Here is a 20554-nt window from a genome sequence, read left to right on the forward strand (position 1 = left end):
CAATTAATCCAGAACGTCATACATTTTTAATGACCCAAAAAGAATGCACATCACCCCTCTGTTTATCAATTTGCACTGGCTACCAGTAGCTGCTTGCATAAAATTCAAGGCATTAATGTTTGCCTACAAAACCACCACTGGCTCTGCACCCCTTTACCTAAATGCATTACTTCAGACTTATGTGCCCTCTAGAAGCTTGCGTTCTGCAAGTGAACATCGCTTTCTTGTGCCATCCCAAAGAGGCACAAAATCACTTTCACAGACTTTTAAATTAAATGTTACCTTCTGGTGGAATGACCTGCCCAACTCAATCCGAGTCCTTAGCCATCTTCAAGAATCGGCTAAAAACACATCTCTTCCATCTTTTTTTGACCCTCTTACTCTAGCACTCTCTATTCTAATTCTATTAAAAAAAAATATTATACAATTATCAAAAGCAAAAAGGCCTCAAACATTAGCTTGCGCTATTAGTTTTCTATTCTATCTGTTTTTCTTTTTATTTATTATATAATAATAAAAAACAAAAAACCTTGCTTCGTGTACTGCATTAGGCTAACTGAGATTTGTTATAGAACTTGCATTTCATTGCTCTTTTGTTGATTTTTTTTGCTTCCATTGTCCTCATTTGTAAATCGCCTTGGATAGAAGCGTCTGCTAAATGACTAAATGTAAATGTCAGTTAATATATTTATATTCTTTTCTCTTTCAGAGTTCTGTCTCAGTGGCCAAAATGAACTGGTAGTTAATGAAAAATACATACAAACACATAACTTCTCTAAAATCTGAAAGAGGGTTTACATCAAAATGTACAATGAAGGTAGACAATATACAGCTGTATAATCAAACGTATATGTATACAGTGAATGGCCTACATTATACCCTAATTACATACATACTTTACTATATCTGACACATTGTTTCAACAGAAGGAAAAATGTTAGCCTATTAATCTGTAGTACTTTAATGTGTCCATAGATGGCGCTCGATACAAATTTAAATGCTTTCTGAACAGCATCAGCTCTTGACAACTCGCACACAAATATGCACGACACACAAGCACAGACAGACAGAGAGAGAGAGAGAGAGAGAGAGAGAGAGAGAGAGAGAGAGTTTACTCAGTCTGAGAGAGAGAGAGAGAGAGAGAGAGAGAGAGAGAGTTTACTCAGTCTGCAGTCACGCTCATTTCTCCGGAGCTCTGTCTGAGGATGCTGGCTGCTGTCTCTCCTCCTCCATCTCCATGAGGATGCTGGAGCACGCAGAGGCGGACGGAGGCGAGCGCATCGGGCCTCTTGAAACCACCCATATCTCACCGGCTACCCATTACCGTCACTTTTCCAAACTTACAAGAACTATGGGAGTCGATGCTGAATAATCTGGGCGGACTTGCTCTGTATGCCGCCCTTCCTCCTACTCGTCAGCTGCATCAGCTGTTGCTTTGGGAAAAGTCGAGACGACTCCCACTCTAAGGGCATCGGATACGGGCATCACTCCACGATGCGTCCTCTGTCTCCCTGACTCCTCCTAACACAGCGGATGCTGCCTGCCTCATTCATATTTTATCAGCACCTGGTATCACAGCAGCAGCTCGCCTCTTCTGATGGAGAAAGCGCAATCTCTACAAGCACAGCCTGGATCCAAGGCGCCAGAAAGTCCAGCAGAAGACATCTCCAACCTTACGGATGAAGAGCTCCTCCAATGGAGCAAAGAGGAGCTGGGGCAGCGGCTCCGAAAATCTGAAGCCGATAAAATGAGCGCCATTCTGGATCACAGTAATCTGATTCGGGAGGTGAACCGCAGCCTCCAGCTGCATCTGAATGAGATCCGGGGGCTGAAGGTGAGCAGATGGGATCATGGGTGTCTGGAGCACACCTGCGCTCTCTGAGGATGCGCCAGAAGCACTTAGGTGCACATCATTCTTCCTGTATGGGAATAACGCCTTGAATATTGTCTTGCTGTATATATGCTTATCTTCTGATTAAAACGAAAAGCCTATGAAAGAAAAAAACTTTACAAAACGCACTTATATAAGCAATTCTTAGATTTGTTTTTCATACCAGTCAGGAATCATATTTTTGATATTTGAACTGTAATGTTAAACACCTGTTGTGTTTGAATATGAGCATTTCCCAATTTTTAACCATGAATGTTGCATATAAATAAAACAATTATGTAAAAATGCACAATGTACCCTTTATAGGAACAGATTGTAAAAAAATATATAAATATTTTAGCAATGCAATAGCTTGGTTGACATTCACTGCAAATATATTGAAGCTCTTTAATCTCAGTCGTCATATGTTATGCAAAGTTTGGTATCATTGATGCCATATGCAATTGGTTTTCACGTATGTCAGTGATTAGTTGAATCAGTTAATTTAACTGACAGATAGATGTTTGGCACCTATAAGAAGATCATACCTTTAGACGGTTCTATCTTAGATGAATGACAGAAATACATGAGAGCTCGGCTTGAACAACCCATTTCAAAACTTTAAACTCTAGTCTCGTAATGAATTATGAAATCAAGAAATGTCATATAGTTTGTGTGGCCTCAGAATGTCCATGTCTTTTATTCTTTGTCCTTGAATAGCAACATTTAAAATGCTAAACACTATTTTTTTGTGTGTTCTCTATCGTGATGAAGGAGGTAAACCAGAAGCTGCAGGATGACAATCGGGAACTGCGAGACCTGTGCTGTTTCCTGGATGATGACCGGCAAAAGGGTAAGCGAGTGTCGCGTGAGTGGCAGCGTCTGGGTCGCTTCAGTGCCAGCGTTATGCGTAAGGAGGTGGCACTGTACCTTCAGAAGCTAACAGAACTGGAGCACAAGCAGGAGGAGGTCATTCGGGAGAACCTGGAGCTTAGGGAACTTTGTCTGCTGATAGATGAGGAGAAAGGAGGCAGCGGAGGGGAAGGAGGCCAAGGTGGGACGGGGTCCATTGGATGTCGCAATTCCATTGACAGCCAGAGTGGGCTTCTGGTACCTGGCTTGATGCGGGACGTGGGGGACGGAAGCAGTACTTCTAGCACAGGAAGTGCCGACAGCTCTGAACATCCACACCACAAGCAGCCACAGCCGCCGTCTAGTGGAGGAATTGGGAATAAAAGCCCGGAGATCCAGAAGTCTCGTCCTGGGAAAAGAGGGGAAGGAGATCGGGGGGAGATCTCCAGCCCTGACCCTCCTGTCCGGCACAGAAGCACCAGCCTGGAGTATCCCTTCGTACTGCCCCAGCCCTGCCGACCACGCTGTGGTTCCATAGCTGTGCCTGACCATCGATTGATTAGAGGGCTGAGTCCAGAAAAGTACGGTCGATCCCTGGGCCACCGGAGTCCAGAGACTCATCCAAAGCACCATCTGGCTCCAGGACAGCCCATGAGTCCTGAGCTCTACATCCAGAGGCACAGGGGCAGCTTAGGCAGTGGGCCTGGGAGTCCAGAAGCTAGACACGTGCTGCTAGGAACGTTAGAGCTCCACCATGACAAAAGCAAGCTGGGAGGAAGTAGTCCTGAGATGTTGAGGCACCAGTATAGCATGAGCCCTGAACATGGGAAGTTTGGCAGCCCTGGTAGAGAGACGTCACCGCGGAGACTGGCAGGAGACGAGCTGTCGCCACACCATCGGAGTCTTTACAATGGCATGAATGGTGGGTCTGACTTGCAAAATGACACATATATGAAAACACTGAAGGTATGATTTTATGCCTGAGAAATATTTATCCTTGCTGTATTTTTATCCCACTGTCACCAGTTTAGTATTAGCTAATAAGTCAAATATATGATCTGATAAATGGTAAAATGAGAAACAGAACATTAAGGGGTCTGATCAAAAACTGTGCACATTCTTATGCACGTTCTTATGTCCTACTTTCCACTTCTGAAGTCGTAATTACGAGTTTGTCACATTCAAGTGCTTTGTTGTCAGAAAGAATAGGAGTCATGGAGGATGGCAAGTTCATTCTTGCCTATTTCTTGGACAAATCTTATTAAAGCCAAATTACATACAAGATGTTTAGTCAGTATCCAACAGACTTTGAATAAAATATTGCATCCTATTTGTTGGCAACCATATAAACACTATCTAGATCAGGGGTGTCCAATCCTGTTCCTGGCACTGTCTTGTATTTACCTCCAAAACAGCCAAAAACAGCTAATCAAAATTTCTAGACACATCCGGGAGAGTGTGTTTGGACAGGTTGGATCTAAACCCTGCAGTACATCCAACCTCTAGATGCACGGTTGGACACCCCTGATCTTGCAATTGATGGTCCAATAAATGCTACTTTCACTGTGTAAAATACATACAACATGCATCAAATGGTTATTTATGTACATAAATATGCATGATGGCAAGAGAAAGGTTGGTTCTCTCCTCCGCCATGGAGTTTATAGCCCGCTAAACTTTGAAACTTGGGTATCAAAATCTATGAGTTTCCCAGTTGTGCATTTAGGTCCAATTTCTGACTAGGTAACTCGTATTTGCAATAACTCAGATAGCACATGAAGGCAGCGTAAGACACGGGAAATCAACCAAACCCTTTTTTTGTCACATGTTGCTGTTGTCGAGGTCTTTGCAGTTTCCTTCAGACTAGCCTGCCACCCACAGTCAGATTGCCATGGACTCTGCTGAAGTTACTCACGATTGGCTCATCCACCTTGAAATAGTCCAGAGACACCAGACCTATGCTTGGTATCACTGAGAATCAAAACTAAGCAACTGGACACTGCGTTAGACTTTCCCTTTCAGACATTGTCCTATTTTGTTACATAAAGTCCTATAAAGTTACAAAGACATATAGCCCCATAGTACAAAAATGTATGGTAGGGTACTCAAAGGCCTTTAGAGAATACCATGGAATTACCATGGTTCATGTCCTAAAAACCATAGGATTAGCATCACAAAGATCATGCTAATGCAATGGTACTTTTTTGTAACTGAGACAAACACCTCAGCTTACAAAGAAATAATATATATAGGCTAAAGTTAAAATTCTAAAAGAGCTGAGTGATAAATCAAACACTGCATTTAAAGTCGCATACTGTCTGAGTAGGTACAACATTTGGTGAATAATTTTGCATCTGCTAAAAAAGTATGTTCTATACAGTATATTCTATATGTTTGCAGTATGCTATATCCGCCATATTGGCTATGTCATGTGACCTAATGCATCAGTTGCATCACTTCACTGCCATTCACAGCTCCTCTCCCATGGCCTCATGGGATAGTAAAATGTCCATTAAATCTCACTATTTTTATTTTTGCACACTATATAGTAGGGAAGTATATTGGCATATTCAGACACAACTCAAGTTTTGTCTTTTTGCTGCTTTACATAAGTTCTTTACAAAATTGTTAGCTCATGAGATAAAAGATGTGCTGACTGTACAAAATCCCATGCTTTTAAATGAACACACATGAACACGCATTACTTTGTTTATGAGAAATGCTGCAAATCAAAGGAACTAGGCAGCTATGTGCATATCCTTCAGCTGCAGATAACGATTTCTACAGGAAAACATGCTGAGTAGCCTATAGTTCACACCGCCCATAAAACACTCACCTCAAGGTGAAAGATGTGACTCACTTTGCATTCATTAGCTTCAAGAAATGTCCCCTTAAGATGAAATAAGAACAAAGAAAGATCAGATTGATGTCCTTTAAACTTTAAATAACTCAAAATACAGAAGAACTTCTTTAGCGGACTCTTGGCGGTTGAATTAGCCCCCATCATCTTTTCAGATAAGATTTATTTGTTACGTTTAAGGTGGCACCTTCTTGAAATAACATTCTCTCACTTGACACGGTCGAAATGAAATCAATAATAGTTGTTGAAAGATATTAGCTTTACAAATGGCAAAGAACCTCAAGAATGTCTTTCAGCTAAGCACTAACAATAAAAGGTAATTGCTAACAAGATGACTGTTGTTGTTGGATGCTGTGGTTTCAGCATTGTCCTACGTGTCTGTAATGCTGCTGTAGACATTTGTCACTGTCACAGCCTGTTCTGGTGTTGGTCCCAAAGGGAAAACTGCACATCCACTAACCCTGTACACTTCCAGATCATCCATATCTTCCCCTGAACGACCCTAATGCTGCTCTGAAATGCTTTGCAGTGTTGAGGAACTAATAGAGTGTGTGTAAAGTATTGGGTTTTAAAGGGGTGTACAATCCAAAAATGTAAATCTATAAACATGTTCTCACCCTCATTTCGTTTAAAATCTTCTGTAGAACACAAAAGAAGATACATTTGTTTTTTGTCCATACACTAAAAGTCAATGTACACTGTAAAAACAGTGAATTTAACGGTAAAAGACTGTAAAAATGTTACAGTAAAAACCTGTTAAATGGTTAACGGTAAATTCCCCTACTATATATGGTGAAAAACTGTATTGGACATTAATTTGACGGTAGTATACAGTTTTTGGAAGTGAAAATTGAAAATTGACATTCCCAGAATTCCCTGCGTTACATTTCAAATTTGATGTTTTTTTGTTGAAATAACTATGTTTCTTCTTAGTTTTTTCTTATCAGTTTTGTATATTAGGGTTGTGTGTTACACCTAATGTTGTTAAATGAATGTTTATTGCATTATTTCAGTATCGTGTGTTACCATGATGGTGTTTAGCGTTTGTGTGAATGACACTGTGCACCTTCTATATATATTATTATTTAAAGGCTGCTTGTGATGGACTTTGGTTCATCATGTGATTTTCTCGTCATCACCTGCAGTTGGTGGTTATCAGTGTATTACAAATGTACAAAACAGATTTCAGTACTTCAATAGGTTGGTATATTAAGCTTATGTCACTTAATGAAATTACAGTATTTAACTGTAAATTTAAGTTAAAACCTAAAACGTTGCTACTGTATTTTTTGCGGTAAAATTCCGGCAACCACAGCTGCCGGTTTTTTACCGTAAATTTCACGGAATTGTTTTTACAAGTTTGGTCTTCAAAATGTCTATAAAAAATGACATGAGGGTGAATAACAGAATTTTCATTTTTGAATGAACCATCCCTTTAAAATTAACCAGTTTACTTTTGCATTTGTGTTTATTGCCTAGATAACAAGGATATTGTTCTTACATCTGTATTTGTTGATGTGCCTGTCAGTGACCATTTTTATAGAGAATCAGCATTGTCAGCATTTACTGTTGCAGTCACAGTGCCCAGACAGCCAATATTATTTATTTATTTTGTTCACTCAGCTGTAGTGAATTTAAACAGAATTTTGAAGTTATATCACAGTTTAACCAGGTTTATATCACAATTCGTGACATAAGAGCTTTAGTTGTCTATTTGCAGACCGGCATGATGGAAGTCATTATCGCATTGACATTGCATTGTGTAGCTATGAAAAAAATCCATTCAAATGGAGTGTGTTGCAGTGTGTGCAGTCGCTACAAATCATAAACGCAGTATTTGTTGTGGGAATTAAACTTGTGCGTAGATGTATAATCTGGATAATCCTGTAAAAAGGTTTTCAGAGAATTATAATTTTTCTGCATTCTTAGCATGTGGCTCTTATTCAGAAAGCCAAATCACATGATTATAAACATCACAGTGACTTCAGCCAACAAAGTTCAGATAAATGAGCATCTAAATAACAGCGTCACAAGATAATCCCTCTCCATTTTTCGCCAAAATCCTGCATGAAAACAACAAACCTCTTGACCTCCTCTAAACTAATCTTTATGCCATCATGCTGCTAGCTTTTTTTTCTGGTTAAGGTGCAGGGCGGCTTTATTTGGACTTTGCATGGGAATCACGTTGTACAGTAGCTAATGCTGTCAGCTCATGCCGGAAATTTGGCTGCTGGTTTTAGATTTCACATGAAAGCTGTTTTTATGCAGGCAGTACAGTATATGTGGCTACACTGAGCTGACAACATCTGTCAATATCCAGCTTTATGCTGAAGAAAACGTGTCTTGAAAAGTCTGAACATTAAAAATGTTCAGACTTTTCAAGACTGAACATTTTTAATGTTCAGTCTTGAAAAGTCTGAACATTAAAAATGAGGGCATTGTTTTATAGGCAGAGAATCATGGGTTCTCTATTCTTTGTTTCTCTCTCTATCTCTTGGCTCAGATTTGTATTATTTTCTTTTTTTGCTGACCCCGCACTATGAGCAGATGGGAAGACCAAAGTGTTTTTTTACAGAGCAAGGTTAAAGGAGCAGTTCACCTAAAAATGAAAGTTCTGTCATCATTTACTCACCAACATGTCATGCTAAACCCGTATCTCCTGTTTCTTCTGTGGAACATAAAATACATTTTTAATAATACAGTCAATCTTTTCTGCAATGAGCTTTCAAACTTCTAATGGACACTAAGCATCATAAAAGTAGTCCATGTGACTCTGAAGCCATACAATAGCATTGTGTGATTGGGAAGTAAATTTGAATTGATATTATTCACTGATTAACAGTAAGTCAGTGAGCTCATGAACCAAATCAGTATCATGAACTGATTCTGATTTGTCTTTGAAGCTGGCATCACTGCTTCTCTTATAAACTCAGTGAAATGACCATGTTTTCTAGCCTGTTAAATTACGTGTTCAGCATGCTCATCTAAGCTTTTTGCTTCAAAACTCTTGAAACTCTTATGCATGTGAGATTTCTTTCTCAGCTACTTTCACTTCAGTTTAAACCATGGAAAATCTGAGACCTTCCTAATGCCACATAAAAGCGAGGCTTTTAAAGAAGAGACAAAGGTGCCATTACACAACTCCTGGAAAAAAAGCCATTTCCTGACAATACAGAAGTAAGACCTCTTCAGACTCAAACTCTCCAGTCCCCAGGGAAGCCTGTGGTTTAGGCAGACCTGTATCTCAATTGCCGTGTGTGTGTGTGTGTGTGTGTGTGTGTGGGTGTGTGTTAGTGTGAACGTGAACGCTGTGTTGTGTGTGCTTCTCTGTGACCTTGGGAGATACCCCCCTCTGACACCAGCTCTAAATTTAGCCCTAAAGCGGACGGTTTTTTCAATGTTTACCTACCAAAGACCTTTCCCCCACTTCCTCTAACACAGTCTTACAGGTGTCCTGCTGAATAATCAGATAGAAATCAAGCCCTTGCTCAATTTTATTTTATTTTATTTTACACCCTTTAAAGGTGCCATAGAACGCATTGATACAATATTTTAAATTGTTCTCTGATATCTACATAGAAGGTATGTGGCTTAGGTAAGGGCAGCACATCTCCAGAAACTGTTTTACATGTCCATTTACAACCCTAGGATTTGTCCCTAGAATGAAATGGCCTGTTATTTACCTTAATAATGTTGAGCTCTGCTCTGATTGGCTGTTTCACAGTGCGGCTCATTTCAGTAGCTCACACAGCAGGAAGGAAACACAGGGAAAATATACATTTCAATACTTTCTCTCGCAGTTATATCGTTGGGTAATTATACTGTATATAAAATGCGGGCATTAGGGAGCTGCTATTAATATGCGGGGCACTGAAACTGCTTTCGAATGCACGATCGCGATTTACTTTCACTTTCGAGATTTGCAATCTGCACGTTATCGGTGTAAACTACAGCGGCAGTACTTAACATACATTTTACAAGATCAGATGCTTGTCAGTGGTGCTCAGGATTTGTAAATCATTCGCCATCATCATTCGTCATCTCTCCTTACTCTGTTTATGTGGTAAGTGAAATCTTACTGTAATGTAACAGGCTACTGCTAGCAAGCAGCTAACATGTCCCTTTAGTGGCTCGCGTTATTTTATTAGAACGCGTTATTTGTTTTCCATGACGTTCTGAATACAGACACCAACCCATCCCTGCACATCACATCCCCTGCACAGCCTGGAACATAACATTTATTTCCATGATCTGCCATGTTTGCTATTATCCTCGCTTGTTTCTTCACAATACCTGCAGAACTTCTGATGATTCGGCTGTGCAGTTTCGGCTGGAGGCTGGCACAGAACATGGGCGGGTATATGCAAATGTTGGGGGTGCAACTATTAGTGAGACCGACTGTAATGGCACAGTCGGTGTTATGTTCTGATTCGCCTATTTTTCAGTGGTCTTTTGCATGCACAAGATTTACATTACACTCTTAAAAATAAAGGTGCTTCACGATGCCATAGAAGAACCTTTTTGTAAATGGTTCCATAAAGAACCTTTAACATCTGAAGAACCTTTCTGTTTCACAAAAGGTTCTTTGTGGTGAAAGAAGGTTCTTCAGATTACAAAAAGGTAAGAAAGAGATGGTTCTTTAAAGAACCTTTGACTGAATGGTTCTTTGTGGAACCAGAAATGGTTCTTCTATGGCATCGCTTGAAGAACCTTTTGAAGCACCTTTATTTTTAAGAGTGTAGAAGGAGGAAACAATGGTGTTTAAGGCTCACGGTAAGTCATTTCCATGTACAGAACTTTTATTATTCAACTATGCCAAGGTAAATACAGTTTTCCATTCTATGGCACTTTTAACAAATTATTGTATAGTGAAGGTTACATTTTAGGTTTTTGTTTTTTATCTAATTTTATTTTATTTTAGTAAAGTTTACAACCTTTAATGAATTATTGTATAATGAAGGTTACATTTTATTTTTTTTATCTAATTTTATTTATGTTAGATAAACTGACACCCTTTAACAAATTATTGTATAGCGGACGTTATATTTTAGTTTTTTATTTAATTTTATTATTTAATTTTTTTACATTTTATTTTTAGCGAAGTTTACAAAATTATTGTATAGTGAAGGTTACATTTTAGTTTTTTGTTATTTTATTTTGTTAAAATTTTAGGAAAGTTTAAACTCTTTAATAAACTATTGTATAATTACAAAGGTTACATAATTTTAGTACAGTTTTAACGTTTTAACAGATTATTGTTTACATATAATTATATAGTGTTTACATTTTATTTTATTAATTTTTTGGTTAAGTTTAGAATAGTTTTGTATAGTGTAGTTTATATTTTATTTTCATTTTTTTTTATTTTATTACACTCTAAAAAATGCTGGGTTGTTTCAACCCAACATTGGGTCAAATATGGACTAACCCAGCTGTTGGGTTACATTTTTTAATTAAAGTTTTAACCCAAAAGTTGGGTTAGTCCATATTTGACCCAATGTTGGGTTGAAACAACCCAGCATTTTTTAGACTGTAGGTTAAATTAAATTAAATTTTATGTACAGTTTATACTTCAGTTATAAAAATATAAAAATAATTAGGCAATAACAAATCAACTTTGTACAATAGAAATATAATTTACAAATATAAGTGGGGAAAAGACTAAAAAAGGAACTGACTCGCATGTGAAATTTATTGAATTATATATTTGCCCTCCTTGTCTTTAGCAGTGTTGAACTGATGCACAAAAATGCTATAGAGAGTAATAGGCTTACATTTCAGCAGTGGTCCGGTTTAAGCAGATGAAGTGAACAAAAACAGGATCTGTCAAGTGAGAAAACGTCCTATAATTCTTGCCCTGTGCACCATATTTGAATATTTTTATTTCCCTGGGAAAGAATATCACAGTGAGCTCTTAGTCACGGGCCCCTAGTGGATCGTCACGACAGGCTCAGATCAGATTGTTGAGTCATGTGTGAGGATTGTGCGTCTCACACACACACAAAAAAACTCTACTTTGCATCTCTATCACCACATGTGCTTTTGTACTAGCATTACTAAATGTAACTGCAAAAACAACTGTTTCTGACAGGTTTCCCAAACACGCCACCAACAATATTGCAGTGAGAACGTGAAATGTTTAGACCATGTTTCCATGTATTTCAGCAGTAGCACACAGCAAAATCCAGTTCTTTTTGTGTTAAATTTGAAAATAATACGTTATGCGTGTGATTAAGACAACAAAATCTGCACTATAGTGGAGCCAGCAGCAGGCTGAACTGAACGTGACTCTGCCTGAAGGGATATGGTTTAAAACAGTCATGAGATGCATGAATGTGCAGTGAGCTTCATTAGGCAATAACCTTCAGTTTGCATACCTTGTCAGGAGCATTGTGGGTATTTTTGGATGATACAGAATGACATTAGTGTGTTTAAATGTGCTGTAAGCAATTTCAGCTGTTTTAACGTAAGCAAACCTGAACTGACAAAATAATTAACATTCAGAGAGAATTTCCAATTGCCTATTTTTCTGCATGGGTGCTGATTTTTATTTATTTATTTTTTTTGCTGTTTACAGAGTCTAAGGCCTTGTTCAGACTGGCAGAAAAAATCTCAGAAATTAGATTTTGGTTAACCTTAGTCCGATTTCACAGATTTCTCTTTTTCCTGCACAGTTGTTATATTGCAACAAGAAATTAAAGCATACGGCACACACTTTTCATGCATTTTTGCAACATCTATTGCTAAAGTCTCAAAATGGTGCAAAAGTGACTGAAAAAATTAGATCTGGCTGCATATAACTTATATTTCCTCTGCAGTGTGAACAGAGCCCAAGGCTGACATATGGCGCGGGGCTAAGCTGTATTTTTATAAGTACATGCAGAATCTCCAACTATGATCATTAGGAGTGCAGATGTGTGAAAATGATGAACTACAATATCTGTGTTTTTATAGGCAAGTATTTATGAAAGTACTTGGAATTATGACTTTGAATAAGTATGATGCAGGCAGATGTCCTTGTGTGACAGCAGTGACCAAAACAATAATTTGTTAAAAAAGTGTGTAGTTAATGTGAAAATGTACCTAATGATGCCTGAATCTTTTTATAACTGTTTTATTTGAATGAATTCTAAACAATTGTGAGGAGAGCAAGTAGCTGCTCTTCTCAGCGAAAAGTGCATTTTGTGATCCCTCTCCCGCTGTCAGAGCTTAAGCGTTCCCATGATCTCTAAAAATATAGGACATTCTCCCATAATCCCTGTTTTACGATGATGGAAATCTGTAAGTCTGTCTGCATTTGTGGTAGTGTTGTGTTTGTGTGTGTGTCTGTTATAGAGATGGGAGAATGTGAAAGAGATATTCATCTTGACTAAAGTTTTGAACTTGTACAAATATGAAATCACACATCTTGACCTCCGCGCTGCCTCGTAAAGCCTAGTATAATGATTGTTAATAATGTGCTTCAGTAGAGGGAAATCTCAATCTTTGGATCCTTATCCTTGATCAGAGTCCTAAACCTCTTTGTCATTCTTATTATCTGCTGTTTGATCAAAGCACAGTGCCTATCTCTCTCCAGGATATCAGTTTTGGTTTGTGTTCCCGGTTGTTCCTGTGCTTTATCTGCTTTCACGTTGTGAATGTTGGCGGATAAAACGGCCAGGATGTCTGCTAAAGCCTCCTGAAGTGTTTCTTAGAAGTCCACAGACTGGCATGAATCTTTAATGGCTGACTGCGTGAACATGCCTGAAGCAAATATGATAACGAGATGAAAAAACAGAAGCAGTGAATGAAACAAAGAGCACTATTGATGCCAGCTTAATGGAGGCGAGCTCAGTCAGAATGGATGTGCCATCACTCTTATCTGAATGAATATCGAATGACTTTGCATGGTCAGAGTGCAGGAAAAGCTGGCTAACCTCCGATTAGCCTGCCAATGAAAGGTTCGCTTGCATATTGCTTGTTGTGTCAGAGCAGTCTGTGACACTGTGAATAGTATATTACCGTATGTTTTTACTCTGGTAAATTACACCCTACGCAGCATGAGGTTTCTCAGCCCAAAGGACTGTCACTATGTCTGCTTGCATGTGTGTGTGTTTGATGGGGAGGCATATGGGAAAAGCAGACAAGTTCACAGTTGGTTTAGTCTGATGGCAGACATGCAGGAGAAAATGTTGTTGCCAGGCTCAGTAAAGCAGGCAAACAAGAGGGTTTTCCTGTGGTCTCCAGTGTGCAACTAAACCTTAAAAAGAGAAAATAACTGCTCAGGTGCTGTGAGAGCAACAAATTATGTTGGAAGCCTCTTATTTCCTACAGACTGCACCCTCAATGTCAATGTGCACAAACCACATCGAAATTTACCAACATCTCTGTTTTAAAAGACTAAATCCAAATGCTTTACATCCCATGTCTACTGTTGAGGACTGTATTATGACAATGAGCAGCTATAATTCATCTCAAGGACAACAGCGATCCCCCACTATTTCAGTGGCCTTCGTTCCAGAAGTATTTTTTACCCGTCATTTTCTTAATACACTTTTACAAACATTGGCATCTATGGTTCCATGAAGAATCTTAAACATCCATGGAAACTTTCCATTGAGCAAAGCAGTCTTTATAATGGAAAAAAGGTTCTTCAGATTATTAAAAAGTTCTTCACACTAAGAAAAAATGTTTTTTATTAAGAACTGTTCGCTGAAACTTTCTTTGGGGACCCAAAATGGTTCTTTAATGGCACTGCTGAAAAAATAAAAAAAATACGAAACTATATTTTTTTAAGAGAGTAGGGATTTTGTTTTTAAATAAAAAGTTATGAAAAAAAACCCAACCAACTCCAAGACAAATCATGATATTACAACCTCTGATTGATAGCAAAAAAGTAGGCTTATGAAAACTGAATATGTATAGAAGTCTTTGATGAGCGAATTATGTAACTGCTCCAAAAATGCAGGTACGATGTAAAACTATTCAACTGATATATATATATATATATATATATATATATACATACAGAATATATATATTTCATGTTAACAGCATGGCTACAGAATCATATATCATTGCTTAACAATCTCTGAGCTTTTAGCTGATTTACATGATATCATTAAAAATGTATTTCTCGATGGAGAAAATTAACGGGCTTTGTTCGTCCAGATCTGACTGCTGTGCACAAAATCTTCACGAAAATCTTTTTTATCTTCACAGCTTTGATATCAGCAGGATGTTGCAGCAACAACTGCAGGAATGTGAAGCTCTGGGACAGGTGAGTTCTGCCCTACATAGACAGCATTTGTAGGCATCACTGGTCTGCTCTTGATGTGAAGGCTATTCCAAAACAGTAGGCAGCTAAATTATGCTGCTTTATAAGAAACCTTATTTTGACCAACATCTAAGGCAGCATTGTATACTTTGCTGATGCATCGCAACAATACATTAAGTACAGATTTTCAATAAATCTGGCAAAATGACAATTGTAAATAGAATGCATTCAAATTATCAATGAAAACAATAGAAGAAAGTGCTAAGTGATTAAACTAGTCTACCAAATATCTGTGCATTGTATGTATTTTTGTGCTGCTTAGAGTATTGAATTGTTAGTTTAGCAGCAGGCTAAAGTCAAAACTCTATTAGAATTAACTGTGATAAGACTATCACAATTTATTTGAGCCAGTGTTATTGTTATCTAAAACTAATGTTAATTGAAATAAATCTGAAACAAAATAAAATATCAGTTGAAAAATGTAAATATTCAAACTTTTGCATCAAAAGTGTAATTTGAAGGACTAAAATGAAATTAAAATGAAAATCAATAAATACAAAGACAAATCAATATACTAATACATACTATAATAGTATATAAATAACACTAAAATAACAATCAGGTCCATTTTGCAGTTTATTATGGCCGAGAACCACCCACTAAGAAAGAAAGAAACTGTCTGACAGACATCTAAAATGACCAACCACATAGTTTGGCAAATGAAATCTGTGTTTCCGCAATGACAGGCCAACAAACTCATTCAAATTGTTCTACAGATCTACAGAAAACATCAAGTTGCAGAGAAAGAGAATCTGATACTGCAAACCTAACAAACTAAACAAATCTAGAGACTAGTTCTTCCACCAAAGTGCTCATTATATTAACCAGGTTCCTTTTAAACGTGATTTTGTTTCCTGGCAGACTGACCTCTTCACCCAGACTCCTGTGAAGCAGTCAGAGTTCCATCTGATCTGATTTTCACAAGTGCTTTCCAGTTTTGTGTGCAATATGCATGAACAGATGGTACTGTCTGAGACTGAGACTAATGGGGTTGCTGCCTGTATAGAGCATTTCACTTCATTTAGAGGGCTGTCAAAGAAGAGCGTTTCCAATGAAGACGTTACACAGCGAAGGCAGCTAACTATAGTTAAAAATAGAGCCCATATGTGTGTGAATACAACCGCAGAGGTGATCCTGTCTATCCGTGATCTCGTAAAGTTGCCCAGCAGGGGCAGAAAATTTGATAATATTTAATAGCTCAAAGGCATACGTTTGCTGGAGTTCTCAAATCTTATTTATGCTTGCGTTCAGTCAACACAAGCAAGTTTGAAAAACGCAGCATGTGATATGCGTGAAATATGGCGGAGGTACTTCAGCTCAAGTCGTATGAACTTAATTTATAATGCTTTTATGGTGCCTTTTTTGAGCTTGACTGTATAAATCATCATCCATTTTACTTAAATGAATACCTAAAGCCCTCCTGAAGATCTCTTTTTGTTGTTGTTTTGTTTCACAGAAGAAAGAAACTAATACAGGGTTGGAACAAAACAGAGGTTAGTATATGATGACACATTTATGGGTTTAAAGACCACATTAAACAGTTTTCTGTCCAGTGTCCAAATTCGGAATAGCGATCTACTCTTACTATTGCTGCCATATTGCATAAATAGTAAGAGTATAGTATGCTAGTATACAATTCCAAATTAAGCTACTTGTCTTACTGAAGAAGTAAAAAGCTAATTGGTTGCTGGTATTAGAGGCATTTGATTGGACAAAAATCTGTGTAATGCAAAATGGCCCTTTATGAAACAGAAGTGTGCTTAATTGTACTGAATGTGCACTTAAAAATCTATTAAAAAACTGTACCTGCAGATAATATTATATTAATGAAATAAAAGACCACTTAAGTGTACTTAAAGAGAGTACATTTTTATGACCATTTCCTTATTTTGATGCGTTGAGTAAAATATTAAAGCACATGTAAAGTACTTGATTATAATTTGAACTGTAGTGTGTTATTCAATGTCACATTGATATTACAAATCACAAATGACTATATCACACATTTATCATAAAAAATGCGTAATTAGAAATTAAATAAATCCACGGCATACAAGTTTTAACGGTAACACTTTACAATAAGGTCATTTGTTAACATTAGTTAATGTATTAAGTAACATGACCTAACAATGAACAATACATTTGTTACAGTATTTATTAATCTTTGATAATGCTAGTTAATGAAAATACAGTTATTCATTGTTAGTTCACAGTGCATTAACTACAACTTTTGATTTTAATAATGTATTAGTAAATGTTGAAATTAACATTAACTAAGATCTATAAATGCTGTAAAAGTATTGTTCATGCTTAGTTTATGTTAACTACTGTTTAATAATGAACCTTACTGAAAGTGTTACCGTTTTAACAAAAACAATAATAGTGACATAATAGTGCCACAATAAGAACCGACACAGAAAAATCCAAAATTCAAAATTGCTCTACAAAACTAACAAACTTTGGTGAGTGTTTGTTAGTTTTTCCAATGATGTGCTTATAATATTAACCAGGAACAGGTAAAGTATACTTTAGTTACCATAAATGCTTTCGAGTGTGGACTTTAACTGTAGTGCAATAGGACAGTAGGAATAACTATGAAATTACTTAAAAGATGAACTGAAGTCCTACTCAGGAATAAAAGTGGTAACACTTTATTTTAAGGTGTCCTTGTTACACATGTTACATGTACTTACAATGAATTATGCATAATTACATGCAAGTAACCCTAAGCCAAACCCTAACCATATAGTAAGTACATGTAGTTAATTAATATTACTCAGTACATAAATGTATAATTACACTGTATCAAGGACATCTTAAAATAAAGTGTAACCAAAAAAGCACTCTTAAGTTCAACTAATTGCACTTAATATAAATTTTAATTATAACACAATTTTATTTAAATGCAAATCACATGCAATTAAGAGTCCGAAAACGTAACATTCAGTTTGCACTCAAGTAACTTTATTATTTCTATAAGTACTATTTTTTAAGTGTACTTCTTTTTCACCAGGGGTACATCCATATTTTTATGTAAGGCTGCATGTTTTGAATGCATATATGGAATACAAGTTTATTTAGTCAAATTTTAGGCGTACAATAGCATGCAGATAGTTTCAAACAGACTAAGTGCTGCAAAAATCCAATTTTAGGGTCTTCAAACACTGTTTTATTGCTTAAAATGGCCACCGCTTAAAGCAAAATTTCTGTCTCCACAGTTTTGACGGCTCTTCTTGACCACGCCGTTGCTTGGAGGTTTGGGTTGGCACAGGGGCCCCTGGAGCCCCACTCTCATCAGGCAGATATTCCATCCCTTCACCTTGTACACGATGGGCCAAGCAGTCAGGCCCCATTTCAGTTGTCATAACAGCAGTTCGCTTTGTGGACCCTCTGGTGCAATCATTTCAAAGGGGACTAGAGCGAGATGCAGTATGTTCTCCCCAACCGTCGGGATGAAAGAAGACGCTTGCACAAACCACAGAAACAGACACACACACACACACACAGCTATGAGAATCTAAATGTTTCCTGTGGTTAGAGATGTTTAACAGTACTGCATTTGGGTAATCACACACTTGAGCCGTCCCTTTCTCTATATCGGTGTTTCTCTGTATCATGTTGAGTAGCAATCGGACACATGAAACAAAATGCTGTGGCTTCTCTGAAGCTGCTTCCCTGCCCTTGATGTTTATTTATGCAGTTTCTTTTCAACCAAAGCTAATTGAAATATCTCTATCGTTCATTTTTCATCCAGGCATCTATGATGGAGTATCAGTATCACACTTGCTAGTTTTTCCGTATCTTGGATTGTTTTTTACATGACTGACACCAGTGCAAGGTGTTTGTGTACGGTTTATAAACACCAACGAAAGCAGTGCATGTTGTCAGTGACTGAATAACCTCATCAGTGTTTTCACTGATTCTGTGTGTGTATGTGTGTGTTTATTGGCTTTATTATTCCTTCCCTCCAAACTCCTGTATATAAGCTAATGAGGTGTTTCTTCATGTTGTTTTATATACAGAAATACAGCATAGTACATATAGTAAATTAATGGATTAGTTTTATATGCATATAATGACTATTATTTTTGACTTACAGTTATTATTATAACAATAATAATATGAATATATCTATGTGCAAAATATTAAAGGATTTTCATTATGTACGCTTGCATGGCATTTATTCTTTGTTTCACTAACACTAAAGCACAAAGCTTTAGTCAGCAGTCTGCAGGCGCAGCTAGATTCCCAAGTTGCTAATTTACTTTGTTTTGATGTAAATTAGACATGTTCTGCCATTTCAGGATGATAGAAAAATAGTGAAACCATCCGATTTGTTTTTAAATCTTCTTTATTTTACCATAATATCTTTATTTATTTTTTGTGTCATGAATACATTCATATTTTCTCAACTGTTTCATCCATGAAATCAGAAGCATTTCGCTTTGGTTTTGAGACTGGGCTTCAGGGCCGATCCGTTTCATAATTTCTCAAGCAGGGAGGCTCCGCTCAGATTTGAGTTTCTGAGCATTTGCCTGTGATGAAATCAATTGATCCTCTTATCAATGCCAGAAACACTTTTTAGATAAGAACTGTGCTGTGCTTTAAAATCCCTGTTAAAAAGGCCTTTTATCATAGAGCTGTATAGACCTTTATGTTCTTTGCAGACGCTTTCTCTTAGTTTCTTAAAAGAGTTTATAGAGTTTGCAATTCAAGGTGGCTTGCACTCAGGTTGCAACTAAAATCAAATCCCTTGTGGGTCTATGGCTATGTTTGAAATGTAAAACTAGTGTACTATTCACTTAATACTACACAGAATATGCTGCATTCTTTTCTTAAAAAACAGTGAAACAGTGCGCATTATGCCACGGCAAATGTTTCAAAAAGCAGTATCCAAGCTATTGTGAAATTATCTCATCACATTAAAAACTGTTGCAATCAAATCACGAATCAAACATTTTACAAATTGAGACAGTAATTATTTTATTATGCACAGTACATACTATATACTGCAGAAACAATAGTAATGGTATAGAGTATATAGTTAATTCATTTAATAATAATACATATTTACAAAGAACCATACAGAAGTCTTATTTGCTAGGAGATTTCTCTCTGCCACTGTGAAAAAGTATGTGAATTCTGTGGAAACATCATTTTCTGAAGCAACTGATTCACATATCTATGAATCAATATCAGTTTCAAACAAACTGATCCAGTGTAGACTGTATGCCTGATGTGGAGAGTAAAGGAGAGAGAGGCAGCGCAGTGTGATTAAGATGCATCCTTGCCAGTTCCGGCGAGTCGACAGAGGGCTGCTCTCTCAGGTTCCCTGAGCTGCGCCCAGTTCCGCTCTGCTGCATTGCAGTACAGTAAAGGAAAGATGTGAATGGTAGAGAAGTGAGGAGAAGAGGAGGTAAGTAGAGATGGCAGAGATGAGCACAGGAATGGCGGAGAAAGGATGAATGAGAATGAGGAAGGTGGAGGCCATTCTGTGATTAGAACTGTACTGGGATAAGGAACAGAAAAGTTATGATTAAAAGGAAGGTGGTGAAGAAGAGAAGTTATGTTAGGGGGAAGGCGGTTCAACAGAGGAGTGTACATTTGTGGAAAAGAGGTGCAGTAAAGAACTTAAATGTACAGAGGAGAGAGGATT

The 20554-nt window shown here is 37.4% G+C and overlaps 1 protein-coding gene across 2 annotated transcripts; it reads left to right on the plus strand.

Annotated features, from left to right (window-relative positions):
• Nucleotides 1–1177: 1177 nt before the first annotated feature.
• Nucleotides 1178–18974, plus strand: LOC107551935 (coiled-coil domain-containing protein 85A-like). Of its 2 annotated transcripts, XM_016233716.1 has the most exons (5): nt 1178–1834; nt 2645–3644; nt 14784–14841; nt 16355–16391; nt 18117–18974. In XM_016233716.1, the coding sequence occupies exons 1-5, from the start codon at nt 1598–1600 to the stop codon at nt 18120–18122; spliced, it is 1338 nt and encodes a 445-aa protein (XP_016089202.1). In that variant the 5' UTR covers nt 1178–1597; the 3' UTR covers nt 18123–18974. The 2 variants fall into 2 exon arrangements, with proteins under 2 accessions (XP_016089202.1, XP_016089203.1); XM_016233717.1 differs by lacking the exon at nt 16355–16391.
• The last annotated feature ends 1580 nt before the right edge of the window (nt 18975–20554 follow it).

Source organism: Sinocyclocheilus grahami, unplaced genomic scaffold (assembly GCF_001515645.1).
Source record: "Sinocyclocheilus grahami isolate Dianchi unplaced genomic scaffold, SAMN03320097.WGS_v1.1 scaffold437.1, whole genome shotgun sequence".
Classification (NCBI taxonomy): domain Eukaryota; kingdom Metazoa; phylum Chordata; class Actinopteri; order Cypriniformes; family Cyprinidae; genus Sinocyclocheilus; species Sinocyclocheilus grahami.